Source organism: Teleopsis dalmanni, chromosome 1 (assembly GCF_002237135.1).
Source record: "Teleopsis dalmanni isolate 2A chromosome 1, ASM223713v2, whole genome shotgun sequence".
Classification (NCBI taxonomy): domain Eukaryota; kingdom Metazoa; phylum Arthropoda; class Insecta; order Diptera; family Diopsidae; genus Teleopsis; species Teleopsis dalmanni.
Window position 1 is genome coordinate 90,083,199 of NC_051846.1, and position 16,090 is coordinate 90,099,288.

The following is a 16,090-nucleotide window of genomic DNA, read 5'->3' on the forward strand; positions in this document are numbered from 1 at the left end:
ACCTAAACAAAATGCTTAATTTTATTTATGTTTGAAGACGTTGATGCAAAAACGTTTTATAGTACACGCCCACAAAAAATAAAAAAAATGACTTTTATTATTTATCTTTGAAGACATCTGTGTTATACTGTAGGTGCTATCGATTAAAAATCATTTTGTTTTACTTTTCGAAATGTTCTCACTTCTAAAGGTTATTTCTTTCAATATAAAGTAAAAATATCAAAATTAATTTTAATTAATATTTTTATTTAAATATTTTTAGAACCACAAGTTTTATGATCCGAAATTTCAATGCTTGAACAAATTAGGTTTTAATTTTTAGTCGTTCTAATTTCTAAGTGTTCTAATTTCTGAGAATCTATAAGTTATATACTTGGTACCTTTTACCTTTAGCGTATTAAAATCTGTTAAACTCATCTTTATGTTACAGATACTTTTGAATGGAGCATTTTATATATGCTGAGATAAAGTTATGTCGTTGTTGTCATGACTAAGTGAATTTCAAATAAAACCAAGGTAAGATGTGACACTATACATATTAGTATAGAAGTGGCGTTCAAAAACCTTTCTGCCTGGACGTTTGAAATTCGCAAAAATGAATATAGTATCCAAACTACAACTATCTTCTCATAAATAGTTTTAAAATCCATCTAAATTTTAGATACTTCTTTTATTTTTTTGAATTTGTTTTTGACAGTAGCTTATAACTATGCATTTACTTTGATGAATTTCGAAAAGAATATATGTAAACGCACATATTTTTGCAAATTCTATTAATAGAACATCTTTATTGAATTTTGAAAGAAATAATTAAAGCTGCTACCACATTCATAGCATACTCTCTTTAAATCAGGGATTTGGTTCTGCAAATATATTGCCTCATTTACTTTTTCTCTTTGATTTCGGTTTGCATCTTGTGTGAGAGGTTAGCTCTCATAATAGAAGAAATGGCAAATAAAACGTAAATAACGACATTATTAGTGGGCTTCTATATTGGCTAGACTTTGGCAAAATTTTTATATTCGATTAAAAGTACGTATTATTTTAGAATTTGTTCTGTTAACAAAAATGTTTATGTGTTATTATAAAAGAGATAGTGACATCAAAAATCTAGCCAAAAGTTAAGCCAGTGTAAACGCTGGGTAAGGTTAACAAAATGACGGTGTTTCCATTTTTCAATTCCTATCACTGAGTTTGTTTCGTATATGTATCCAACAAAACTCGTCATGGTTTAATACTATTTTATTGGTCAAAAATTTTGAAAGACACTTATATATGTGTTCTTGAATTTTGGATAATAAATTCTATGACATTAAGGATATGTACGAGTTAGGCTAAGTTGATGCTGAACTAAATGGGAGATTTTTTGCACTGCACACATTTAGCCATTTATCGACACATCACTACATTTTCGGTACATCTTAGAATTTCCCTCATTTAGAACCCAACTTAGCCTAACTCGCACACGTCCTAATAAGCTAAATTTAGAAACACATATGAATAAAAGTATTTTTTAATTTTATATGGTTTCATAAGTTCCTTTATTTGTCACTGTGTATTTTCGTAATACCCACCACTGAAGTCGGGGAGCTCAGTGAACAGTTTTTAGCCTCACGTCTGTAATCTATATGTTTTGCTTTAATATAATAATTTTTTTCTGAATGTTCTGTGAACGTTTTTGCAGGTTCATCTATATCTGATAAAAAGAAACCATAAGTATTCTATTGTTGTGGCTGATCGATTTTGAAAACAAATTCTTGAAGTAATAATGTCTGATGGGTAATGTTATGTACTTGTGTATTTATGTAAATATATCTTTTAAAATTGCAGGTATTCTTAGCTATCTAAATAAATGTTGCTTATTATATATAATCTGCTGCTTATCAAAAGTAACTACTGTTTTTATAAGTTTTCTCTATTAATTTTGTATATTAGAAACTATTTTTTTAAAAAAATTTGATTCAATTCAATATTGCTGTTTTACAACTTTAATATTTAATAATGTTCATTTAGAATTTGTTTCAGTCAGAATTTTGTAGTTTAAAATAAGATTTGCTTTTTATCTTTTAAGTTTTGACAATTTTTCTCATTTTTTAAATAAAATTTTTACCTTAATGGACACATAAAACGATATAATATGAGATGCTTTACGAATATCAAAAAAATCTTAATATTAATTTTATTTTTCAATTTATAACAAAACAAGTACATATATATAATTATGCATTTTACAATTCTTAGAAAATATAGGTTTTCTGTCTTTGATTCTTTTGTTTGTTTAGGTTTCTTAATTTACTTATTTATCAAAGCAAAAAAGCTAAAAATATTTTTTTATTTTAAATTTTTGGGCTGGGCTTGGTACGTATAGCATTTAAAAAATGTCCATTGAAGTGGATTTCACATCACTTACAATTTGCTAAATATTTTAATGTATATTTATTTATTTGTTTTTTTTAATATAATTAATTTATCTTTAAAGGCAGTCAAAATATTAATTATTAATGAAATAAATATCAAATATTTTATTTTTTATAAATATTTTGTAAACTTATAATTAACAAATTTCTTAATTATCGGTTATCATTTTTGTTTTGTATTCTTTATTTGGTTTATATAAGTTTATCACTTCTTTGTGTTTCCCTTTGTTTCTGTTAAATATGTAATGAATTTAAAATAAGTAAAAAATTAACAAATTTCTTAAAATGTCCTAAATAGAATTTAACAAGTAACTTTATTTGAGCGTAACCAAAAAAATACATCTTATATATTAAATTTATTTAAATAATTTAATTTATTATTTTTATTATATAAAAAATAATTTCCTGAAATGTTGTGGTTGTTTCTTTTAATTTTATTGTTGATGTGTTAAATGTGATTATAATTGTGTGTGTATGTGTTGCTGTATTTAATTTTAAATTTTTACTTGTGTTGTGTTGTATCTAAATTGTTTCAATATATCTAATTGCATGGTTTTCAGCAAGAGTTTTATGAAAATCCTTTGTAGTGCACAAAGAAGAAAATCAGGAAAATCGCGTAAGCAGTTGGAAATGTAATTCTTGCGATGACATCGATCGTTTTCGCTACTCGAATTGGGTGAGGCGGTTCCTTTTTGCGCACTTGTACGAAGCAAGTCTGTAAAAGAGATATTATTAGTGTCTGTTTGTTACTCATTAATAAGTAATCTTATATATAGTTAAAATTAATTACTTTATACTTCAATTTATCATCATTAATTTAAACATAAACTACATTAAACAGTGTAGTCAAGACTCAAGACTTACTATATTCAGCAAGAAGTAGATTAAGATCATTTTACCATAATGTTTTTTAATGTATTAATTTCTTATTTAAGTAGAATTGAATCTTAACTATTAACGTAACAGGAAAGGGCAAGGGGAAAGGAGAAAATAATTCTCCACATAAATCAAAAATATGAAAACATGCCACCGAAATAATCAATAAAATTTTTCTCAGTTATCAAGATTTTATCATTTAAAAATTTAATTTTACTAAAAAAAAAGAAAAACAGACATTATTTTATCGACCTCCGATACTTTATTAAATATTGCTTGGAATATACTTTTAAAAGGGTATATGGCGTGCTCCATATATTCCACGGGCTACATTCATAATATAATATTCACAGGTTTATATTGGTTACGAATAGATATTATTAAATTTATGAAATCTTTCAGAAAGTACTATAACATTTTATTAGTATTTCAACGGGTCACGTCGCAAAATACTAATAAGGTATAGAAATAGAAAATGAGAACGAAATATTGACATGATTTCTTGTATTTGATAACAGAAAGCAAACAACGCTTAGATCTTCAAATTTCTCAGTCATGATTGGTTGCTTAGAAAACTCTTCTCTACCTTATAACTTAGATCAAAGTGTAGTAGATTTCAACTCGCTGATAAATAATAATAAGAACATTAATAATAATCACATAATATATCGAAATTGACGGTATTACGAGTATAGCAGTTCTGGATGACAGTAATGATGATTTAATCATCTAAAGCATTGATTATAAATTTTATAGAGTAAAAATGTTCTACCAAAATTTATATTAAAGGATATATGTCGTCCTGGTAATAAAATGACCAAAGAACTGAAAATATCACAGCGAAACATCCGACGTATATTCCAAAAGGGTGGTTGAATTAAAGGTAAAGCCTTGAAATTCCAAAAGATACAAGATCTTACACCAAAGCAACAAAAAGTTCAACTCGAAAGAGCAATGGAGTTGTTATGCTTGCATGAACTTGACTAATTTCCAAACATTGTGTCCTCTGCTGAGAAAAATTGTGCTATTGAGCAGTTCATAAACTCTTGTAAACTTTGATCGTGTTTACTTAACTGAACGGACTGCCGAAAATTTGAAACTATGAATGGCGACCCGAAGTGATTTTTCATCTGAAGTAATGGTATGGACAGCTGTGACCGCCGATATCCGCCCTCCAATCGCTTTCATTGAGTTTGGTATCAAAGTCAATGTGACTTATTACCGGGAAAATGTTTTGTAAGTTGCTTTAGAACCGTGGGCACGTTAGCATGGTCTTTGGTCTACGAGATGGATCATTCTAACAAGACTCGGTACTGTTTCATAAAGCTCGTGCTAACCAAGAATGGATAAACAATCATGTTCAACACTTCATTTCGTCCCCACAATGCCTTTCGAATTCGATAGATGTAAAACCGTTGTAGTATTCCATATGGGCCATTTTGGTGAGAAAACTGAACACTAAAAAATGTGCAAGTATGGTTGCTATTGTTTCGTTGTTCAGCAATGGGTCAAAATACCGGAAGATCACATTCGCGAAGCATGCAACTAATTTTTACCATTTAAAGGCCATAGTAAAGGTAAAGGTGGCTACATCGAGCTAGAGTGAATGGGTTCCAAATTATTATTTTTATAATTTTGAATATATCTAATATGATATATAGTTTATGTAAATATGTATTGTATTAAATTTTTAAAAATTAAATATAAAAGAGATCATGAAATGATATTAACTTCTTGATATAATATTCTTAGACATCGGTTTTATATAGATAATAAATCATTTGATATTTACCTCTGTAGCGCAGCCGTTGTTTGCGGAGTGGGTACAGGGACTGCTACTGCCACCGCAAGTTGTACAAGCCACGATTTCATTAGGACCGCTGGTGTCTCGCTTTTTCTCACCCTGATAAACGGCGGTAAATTTAAAAAACTTTTTTATTACAATTTGAGTTTTCATGCGTTACAACAACAAAATTACAAATTATACGACAAATAGATAAAATCAGACGAAAATAACGAATTAACGAAGAACAAACGAACAAACGTGGTAACATTAACAAAAATTGCATTTGGCATTTGGCATTTTTTTCATAAAATTTTATTCACAATTTGGTGGAATTTTTCGTAATAGTCATATACACAAAATACACAGCAAAAAGCGTTAAAAATGGAAAAAATACAAAATAGATAAAATTAATTAATAATTATTTAGTACATTAAAATTACATTTAATTACAGTTTTTATCAAATAAAAGCAATAGTTTATTTATGCAAAATTATTTTGAAATTCAAATTTAAGAAGAAATCCATTTTTACTTACCGGCTAAAATTTTTCGAATTCGTGAGCAGTGTGAAATGAATAATAGAAATGATATATTTAATTTTTTATATATATTAAGGACCTTCAGTTATTCTTTTATTTTTGTCATAACGAATTTTTTCATATATTTGGTATTGATACTTTATGCGCTTTCGTTAGTAAATTTTAGCATGAATATTTTGCAGATTTCGGTATTATAAGCTGAATGTGACATATCTGATAATGAATAATCAATTCTTCAAAACAGCAGTGATTATTAACACAAAAATATTACTAATTTATAGTTTTTTAGTTTTTCAGATTCAGAAAATAGTATAAGTATATTACTTAGTGTTAAAACCATACAAACTATTTGAGATTGACCATAGAAAGTAAATATGTGATACCCATATTTGTGTTACTTATCCTTGCTAGTCTACCAAAATAATATACGATAAAAATGAAGCTAAGATATATGTTTAAAACTGTGTCGTCAAGTCCTTATTTTCATCATATAAGTTAAGGTTAGATTTGAGCGACGTCTATCTGCACTAATACGAACTTGAACACAAATAATGATCTGTTGTGATATCACTGATGAGATACCATATGTACACAAGAACTTAGGAACCATCTTAATCAACTTAAAGGTATAAACCCTTAACATATAGTATACGAACAAATTCCTTTTTTGCAATATTAAGCAGTTAAAAAAAAATTGGAAATACAGTTCGTGTAAAAGAATGACCCATATATACTCTAAATGTTTTAAATTATATGCCTCAATGTTAAATTATTTTTAATTTTTAATAAAAGTTCAAAAAAAAAAACTATGAGAGTAAATATTAACAGAACGTATTATGTTATTTATCAAGATTGTTAGGTGGAGAAGAGAACCGCTGTTGTCTATATTAATGAGAATTTTACCTATCTTAAATAGGTTTTTGATTTAAATAAAAGTAATCTATATTCCTAAATGTTGAAAAATGACTACGGTAAGGAACTAGTTTATATAAGAAAATCATTGGAATATAAAATATTTGCATATTGCAACTACCGTGGTGTTGAGTGGGTTATGCCTGATTAGTTCGTTCTTTGTCCAGTATGGACTAGGTCAATCTTGAGATCTGACAGCAGGGTTCATTTGCCCAATTTTGATCACCTATACTCTGACATTTTTGTTTGTATTTTATTTAATAATATTTTCTGAATCAGTTATTTTTAAAAAAATGCCATAAATAATATACAAATAAATTACAATAGCATATACGTTGAACTAAATTACAGTTGTAAAGAATTGATTTCAATGATTAATAAATATTCTAAATATTTTTAAATAGTAGAAAATACAAAGTTTTGAAGTATTTTAAATTAAAGTAAATTAAACGATACTAAAGGACTACAGAAACAAATTAAATTTTTTAACAGTAATACGACAGCAATGCGATTTACTACAACGAATGCTATAAAATTTAACAAATTAAAGTGCTTTTACTATTCCTTTAAACTAAAGTAACTAAAGTATAGAGTAACATTTTGCACCATTCGTAATTCATAAATACATATTTACACAGTAATAAAAAAATACATTCGTGCATAAATTAGACATACTTCACAAAAAAAATCTTACATATTTTATTTACGAGCGGTTGGTTCTGATATTTCTGCTCTTGAATATGTTTACAGCTTTATGTGTATGAGTTCAGAACACTTTTGATGGATTTATGTGAGTATTTATGAATAAATATGAGTAAATATGAGTAAATACGAATGCGAATGAATTACACTAAATGCGCATTTGTATGCATTTGCGAAAATGTTTATCTGTGTGGTAGAAAACAAATTACACGTTTATTTTTTATAGGTTAAGGAGGATAATGGTCATGAAAGGGTTAATTTATTTATATCAAATCTCTCAGATTACTAAAAGTTTTAAAATACTCGTAATTCTAAATGTTAAATATATACATAATTTACTTATGTGTAGTGATTATTAGAGTTAAACAAATTATTAACAAAGATGCAGATGAACAACAGTTTGCAATAGGCCACTTAGTATATAGGTCCGATAACTAATTTTGAACCAGTTTATAAACCATAAATAAAGTAAATATAAATTATATTACTTCTTTCGGAATAGTATCAAAAATTATGAATCAATGATATCTTCTTCAGCTTAGTGCCGTTTCTCCTAATTGGAAATCGATGACATAGTACAACAAAAATATTTTATTTTGATGTATTTAGTAGTAGTAAGCGGAGTTTTTAGTAAACAGAGTTTTTCTTTTATAACAGATATAAAATAATAAAAAAAAAAACATAGAATGCAAGAAAAAATATCGACACTCATTTTTACATATTAAAAAATATTGATCAAATATTCTAGATCCAAATGAATATTCATAGTCCTGCCATAAATTGCTTTATATTTGCTTTAACAATTATTGCAGTTCGCTAGCTCGTCCTTAGCCTCTGTTTTAATAGCTGAGCCATGTTGCCTTTTTTACATGCCAATTTCGCAACTTAATGGATTATGAGCGCATGAAATGCTGCACTGTTTTATATTTCAATTTTCATTTTGTTAGGATGCCACTGGGTTTAAATTGAATTTAACTGTTGTATCTTTGCGGTTTAACTCTACTTCCAGTATATAATAATGTTACATGCTTTATTAGGAGCAAAACACGAAGTATGCTTTTTATATCTTCAACATAAAGAATTCATCCGCTTGGAGCTCCAATTCCACCGAGATTTCAACACTGAACAGAGCAATTAAACATATGCGGTTTGAGTGTCTGTGCGGGGAAGATTGGCTAATAAAAACATGTTAGCATGGATGAAAGAATGAAGTATGTATGAAAAATGCGGTACTCGTTTTAATAAGTATGAAGATAAAGTGTCTGTTTGTAAGCTAATAACAGTGATATAATAAAATATTATGTGGTTGTGTTGTTAGAAGGATTAAGGATTTTCTGTATGACTTTTTCTAATTTCTATAATTAAAGCTAATAAAATTCTTGTATGTTGTTTGTATAAAAAATGTCTGAAATTTGAGATTTATTAAAATTAAAAGGAAATGTTTATAAAAGCAAAGTATATTCACTTGATGGAGCATACTCCGTTTTTTATTAACTATTTGAAGCAAAACAAATAAGATTCTAAATGATTTTACAATGATGATGGTGGCCTTCAGTACCAGTTGAGTTGGTTAAGTTCATTTTATGCAGCGTAATAAAATTTAATGCAATGGATCAGAGTAACTAACCTAGAATTGTAATTTATCACAGTCAAAAGTGGTCAGTGCAAGAAAATACTCTTCGAGCAATGTACAACTTATTTCACCTCCCACTGCTTTCACTCTTGGTTGCATTGGCAACGATTATGCACTCTTGGCATTGCACAATCTGTACTGTGAAAAGAAAGTTAAAAATGAAATCCATGCTAAAGTCCACAGATTGGGTGCACAAATACAGTGGCAAAATTCGCATTTTCCCTGAGCTACTTGTATTGCAGGATATCGCAAATGAAAGGACACCAATCACGCTCGTTCTCATACATCACTTTGCAAAGAGGTTCCGAAAGCTGCGTTTCCACTTTCATGCATTGGTTATGTGCCGGTTAGATTATGTGATTTAAGCTTCTGAAACTTCAGTCGAACTGTCCCTCTTTCTTAAGTGCGCTTATATTCGTAGGGATGTACACAAAAGTATATATATATTGTGATTGCTGCGAGTAAATACTGATTCATTTACCTTTACTTTTTGTTCATTCTAAAATATTTGCTGTGGAAAAAGTGAGTTTTCCTTTTAATATTTACTCTTAAGCAATTTCGCAAATATCGGGAATTGGGTTTAGAGTATATAAAAAATTTTTAATTAAAATGTTTTCTGCTAAACAAATTTAAGTTTAATCCTTTCTGCTTCCTAATTAAGTAAAAACTCAAACTTAATACAGAAAAAATATTTTAAAATTATATAAGAAAAATAAAACGAATGCTTTAAAAATGATTGTTTTTTTTTAATTAAGAGTTGCAAATTATGTCGCAGCACATAATCAATAAGAGAAAATTGGTAATATACAGGGTGTGTGCTAACAAAGTGACTTTATTTTTTTGTAATAAAATGGCAGAGTTTTCGTACTATCATGCATTGCCTTCCAGTAATTGTTCTTCATAACAAGAAACTCTCATTTTATTTTTTGGTAAATGAATCATTCAGTTTAATTCAACCATTTTTCAGATATTAAGAATATTTGAAAGCAAAATTTTTTTGAATAGACTTTTCTTTGACACCCCGTATCTCTTTGAAAATGTAACACCTGTTTTTGAAATGGCTTGGACCAAGGTATCACCTCCCATATCTATACAACTTTGTAAGAAAATACATTGTGTAATTGTAAGACGTAACATCTACTTTACGAGCCATATTATTGACTTCAAGATATTTTTTGGATCCGTGCACTTTAAACATTTTCTATATTAGCAATTCTCAACAAAAAGATGCTCTGTGCTTTCTATATATGTATTTACGTAATATATATGTATATATGGTAAACATTCATATTATATTGTTCATATTTAATTGATATGAGTTCTTTAATTAATATAAGTTTTTAATTATATAAAAGTCACTGTTGAAGAAATAAAAACCTAAGGAAGCAAAAATATTCGTATTAGATTTTGAAGAGCAATAAATTAAATTCTAATAACAGAATTCTAAGGATTAGTCATTCATATGATTAATCATGTAAAGTGTATATTTTAGATAGTTTTGGTTTTTAATTTTTGTTTTAATTAAAGGTCACAGTTATATATTTTTGATTATGTTAGCACTTGATAAAAATACTTTAGTAGAATATAAATATCTTTTGAAAATCAAAATAATATATATTTCCAACTAGTAGCTAATTACTGAAGGCGAAGTAAAAGTCTGTTATAACTTAACATAAGCACATTAACAGAGCTGTTAACTGTTATATTTTACATTAAATCAAAATGCAATTTGTAGCTATGTTAGTTGTATGAGTAATAAAATATATATTTGTTATTACTGATATCGATTAGACATTTCAAATGAAAAGCAATGAAGTTGGTTTTTGTGGTTTCACATAATATTGTGGCAACTGTGAGACAAAGAGGGGATAGAAAATCAGGATTACGATTTACACATTAATTTGGTTAAATAATGTTATTGCATAACTTTAAATTAAATATAATTAATTAATTCAATTATTCTACAGCTGGTTTATGATTTCGTTCAAATATAACACAGCACGTGGATGTGTTAATAAAAAATTTCACAGCAAATTAATAACTCCAGAAAAATGTGCGAATATAAAAGTTAAGTACGGCTTTGGGTCAGTTGGCAAATGAACGCTGACTCTGAGCTTTAAATTTGGCAGAGCACAAGTTTCATTTCTGGTACTTGAATCTCAAAAAATTATTTACGAATAATTAAGTACAAGAATTACTTCCAAGACCACTGATGATGGAAATTCAATTAAATAAAAATAATATAAAAAGAATATTTGTTGTTGTAGTTCACTACTTTTCGATAACCTCTTTATACCATTTTAATATTAATATTCATACCACTTACACACAATGGCTTTAAAAAGCATTTAGGAACAATTGCAAAGACTTGATCTTACATCATATTTACTCAAGGAAACATTTAATAATTAAAAGTTTCTTAATATTTGCCTGTCGTGTTTTTTAAACAACATAATTTGCCAGTTTCCAGCAAAAACAAAATTCATCTGAGCAAAGCATTCAATTTTTCCATCATTCACTAGAAAATTGTAGATAAATCCACAATTTAAGGATAATCAACACACACACACACACCCATACATACACTTGAGATATAGAATCACGTAATAATTTATTGTTGGAAATTTACAGAAGGCAGACGTAGTGAGAGGATTACTGAATGTTTCACTGTTGCTGTTGATTAGTGAAGTTTCCCTTTCACTTCCGTTTCCGTTTATGCAACTGAATGTGCTATTGTCAGAAAGTTGCTTGGATTATTTTAATAAAAACTAAATATTTTCTGCATTGTTGATGGAAACGTTTAAAATTGGTCGGAGAGCGCGCCATGAATTTCGTAGTTCGCAAATTAGTTTTTATGCTGTTGGGCGAAACTTGCAGCTCTCGCTGTTGGTGTCTGTGTATGAAGTTTAGTTCACTAGTTTTGGTATCTGTTGAACATTCATTTGTGGCAAGATGAAAACCGGAAGAAGTCACAACAAAAATAAACAATTTTCGGATTTACAGGCGTAAACAATTGGTGTTGTGAAAGTATTTTGACAACAACAACAACAAAGTTCCTCAATATATTGTTTCGTTTGGTAAATTAATTATGTGGTTAAAATGGTTTGCTAACAATAATGACACTAATAATTGCGGATTAATTTGAAACATATTGATATTAAATTTTATTACTTATAGTTTGTATCAATTTTGATTGATAATTTCTAAGTAATTATATCAATTTGCAGTTTTTTGGGCAATCACAGCAATTATATTTAGTATACGATTAAAGAAAGCAAAAATTAATTATGATATTGTTTCATTTGGATATGTCATATTCTCATATATATCTAATACAAATAAAAAATATTGTGGAATTGCTTATTTTTAAGCAATATATCTATATCTTCATAAGCGATATCTTATGACGATAAAGCTAAATAAAAACACTCAATTCATGTCGTCTTAAATGCTTTAAATAGTGCACTGTGTTTTTATTGTACAAGTTTTAAGGATATTGTTTTAATATTTCAAAGGAACTTTTTCAAACAGATTGTTGTAATTGACTTATATGTATACATATATATACATAGATAGATAGATTTTAAACAGGAACTTATCACCATATCACTGCAGCCTTTGAGGATTATTGTGACACATCCACTTTAGTTCCATAGACAAGTAACAGTTAAGAACGTCATTATGTCCTTTGAAAAGATGTTGCCTAATTCCGTAATAAGTGATAAGTACCAGCTGAATCTGGCGAGGCTATCACAATGACACAGAATGTGTTCTGCTATTTCCTCTTCTTCGCAACAAAGTCTGCAGCTATCGTCTCTTGTAATACGTAGGTTCGATAGATGCTTATTTACTCTACAATGTCCAGTGAGAAACCCTGTGATATATGCATCACAGAAATGAAATATTTTGAATTTTTTAATAATATTTTGATCAAATTCAAAAAATGTTTGATGAAACAACATTTTCACCATACATAACATAATATTAGTTAAGTTCGAAATGATAAATGAAATCCCTTTTTTAAAACACGGTTTAAGGAATTTAATGTCTTAATAATTAAATTAAAAAGTAAACTTTATAGTAAACTTATAAAAAATATGTTTTCGTAATCAGACCATATATAAGTAATTGCATAAGTCTGTCTTTTAGATTCTTCACTGATGTCCTGTGAACATTTCATTACTATTGGATTTAGTGGTAGTACTTCTGTGTTAGGTGTATAAAAATGAATATCAGACGAAGACGTAATACAATTGTTAAGTATTGTTTTATACTTGATAAAACTTTGGCCAAGAGGTGTGATATATGAAATTTATTGTGATAATTGTTTTTCCCGTAGTAAAATTTTTAAAAGACATACACGGCTTAAAAACGATCGTGAATTAATATGTTGGCCAACTGATAACTATGTTCATAGTAGATTCCATCATATATGAGTATGACTTCATCAAAGGACCGACAAAATCTTTATTCAAACTCATGGAATTGGAATCACGCATCTTAAAAAATTAATTTATCGTAATTTTTCGTAACCCGAAAGCTTGATTGTCCGAAAAGTGTATGCGTGGTTTGTTATGTATAAGTTGATAAAGAATTGGTAATTATTAATTGTAATTGTTAATAAGGTTTCGAAAAATAGTGAACTACAACAAAAATTATTTTTTTTCTGTGGTTTTGGAACTATTTCTTATATTTAAATATTCGTAAATAATTTTGTTTTGAGACTGCAAGCACCACGGGTTGAACTCGTGCCCTGCCAAATTTGAAGCATAGAGTCAGTGTTCATAAGCCAACTGAGTCAAAGCCGTACTTGAGTTGTATGTTCGAACTTGTATGTTTTTTTTTTTTAATTTGCTGTCCATTAACAAATTCACTTGCTGTGTTATATGAGGACAAAATCATAATTGAATTATTTCATTAGAGGTATATATTTTTAAAAAATTATTTATTGCATGAGTTTATTTATTTCTTGTGCATAGTATAGTTGATTAGACAATTAAGAATTGCTCTTGATCAATGGAATTCTAAACGATTTTTGACTTAAAAGCCACTCGTTGTATTTACCTGATTTAGCACCGTCAAACTGTGTTGTTGAATGTTATGAAATTTTGACAGTATATCTGTGAACAAACTACCTTACCGAAGTATTTAATTGCCAATATGCGACCTCACTTCAAACACCTATTTTTAAAAATTCCTGTTTACTTTAGAATTCGTCTTACATATCAAACTATAGTAGTATTTATGATGTGACTTACAGTATATGAGCACAAGAAGGTACAGTTTAAAAAGTATCTTCAACATGTTTTAATTGTTAGTTAAATTCGAACAGTGAAAAAGTGGATATCATTCGTTCACATATATACGGATTAGTTTACTTTTATGCATAAAATTAAAATTATTTTTAATGAAAGAGAAATGGTAACGTAAATGAACAGAAACGTAAGAACAAAAATTAAGAGTAAGAAAATAACACAAATACAAGTAATAAAAATATAAAAAATCAAAAACTTACATCTTCAGCATCTCCGCCATTATTACCGTTTACGCCGGATGCTCCAAGACATTGTTCGATCGTATCGAATCCACGCGACGGTGAAGTTGAACGTGAGCTCTTTCTTCTAGGTGGTTTTAATGGTTGTAGCTGTTCGGCCATATCAGTGGTCGACATATTTTGCTGTTGATTCGTAGGTGTATCATGTATATCGACTCGAATATTTTCGCCACGTAGAATAAGTGGTGGTGTGTTGGTGGACATTGAGCGTGATTGACGTAGACTTGGGGGTTCAGTTAAGATCGGTTGAGATGATACATTTGAATCATCCTCAATACTAACAGATGTGACAGCTGTAACTGGTGGAACGGTAATGCTGCTCTCCGCTGGTGTATTGATAAATACAGGCTCAGTATAAACGGGATCTGTTGTTACTTGTGTATGCTGTTGCCTGTACGGTTGATCAATGCTTTCACCCAAGTCCCCGTTTTGTCTACGTCTAACTGAACGTGCACGTATATTTTGTACTGCAGAACTGAAAAACCCACTCTGTTGAGGTTGCCAGTGTACGTGCGGTGCATCCGTTGAAGGAGGTTTTGTTGAAGTTGCTTGTGCATGATGTCCATCCACACTAGAAAAGCCAGCTGCTGTCTTTTCGGACGATAAAGCAGCATGAAATTCTCGTTCGATTATTTCCTATTTTTTTGTACAGTTACTTGGTACAGGTAATATAATATTGACATGATTTTAGGGACTTTAAATTTTATTTTTTTATTGCATAAAGTTTTGGATTCCGCAATAAGTAACTGTTAATAATGGCGTGCTAATTCGTAAATATTCGCTTGGACTTATGCATTTTGAAGTACGGTTTAGGGAATTAGAGTTACTTTTGTACTAAAAGATTTGGACTGTTAAAAATGTAGTTCTTTTATGCAATAGCACACATTTGTTGTACATGCAAAATATATAATTAAAGATTGTGCATATGGCTTTTGCTCATGCATTTTTAAGAGATTGGTAGGTCAATAAGTATCTGTATCAGCACTCATGCCCATCCATATATGCAAACAGTTATTCATTCATTTCAATGCTAGAACGCAAAACGGAAATGGGGTTTGATGTCTGCTGCTGTAGCTTTTACCACAAATGTCTTTAAACCGCATTACATCCGGTCGTCATTGGTTTCCTTCTCATATTTTCATTTCATTACATTTTTATGATAAGTGTACATTGGAACTCCGTGTAGCGATTACACCCACGGGTGGTGACTTATAAACTGAGTATTGGTTTTATGGAATGTGAACTGAACAAAAAAGCTAAAATGCATGAATTTCATATGAAATGATTTAGTTTTTTGGCGATAAAAATGTGTGAAAAATATATGAAAAATGCATGAAAAATTGTGTTTGATTAAAAAGTCAATAAAATAAACCTTGAAACTGGTAAATATATGGTTTGTGTAATAAATGTAAACATAAACAACAAAACATTTGATGCAGTTTTATACAGCAAAGTTATTTAATTTTTAATTAAAATTTTATTTTTTTCTTTTGTATATTATTATATTTATTCAATTCTGTAGCAAGCAAAATAATTTATACAGTTTTTTGTGAAACAAACAACAACTCAAAGTGATTTTATTGATATTCGATATTAAAAGCGTTTTTAGTTGCGATAAAAAAGCAATCACACAATGTACACAAAGCCAATTAATAATTTTTGAATATAGTCCT

General features: G+C 28.8%; 2 protein-coding genes across 2 annotated transcripts in view; one reads left to right on the plus strand and one right to left on the minus strand.

Annotated features, from left to right (window-relative positions):
- Window positions 1–16,090, plus strand: part of LOC119687069 (gram-negative bacteria-binding protein 1-like) — a 219,276-nt gene that overhangs the window by 126,511 nt on the left and 76,675 nt on the right. The window lies entirely within an intron of this gene.
- LOC119670536 lies at window positions 2,882–15,708 on the minus strand. The gene is made up of 3 exons (XM_038080832.1): window positions 14,379–15,708; window positions 5,086–5,196; window positions 2,882–3,132 (listed from the first exon to the last, which is right to left on the minus strand). Exons 1-3 carry the CDS (start codon window positions 14,619–14,621, stop codon window positions 2,986–2,988), a joined length of 501 nt encoding a protein of 166 aa, XP_037936760.1. The 5' UTR covers window positions 14,622–15,708; the 3' UTR covers window positions 2,882–2,985.

Coding starts and splice junctions, on each gene's coding strand:
- LOC119670536 (XM_038080832.1), bottom strand. CDS start 14,621: ATGTCCACCAACACACCACCACTTATTCTACGTGGCGAAAATATTCGA. Junction 5,197..14,378: donor ATGGCGGAGATGCTGAAGAT/GTAAGTTTTTGA, acceptor GCCGTTTATCAG/GGTGAGAAAAAGCGAGACAC. Junction 3,133..5,085: donor ACAACGGCTGCGCTACAGAG/GTAAATATCAAA, acceptor TCTCTTTTACAG/ACTTGCTTCGTACAAGTGCG.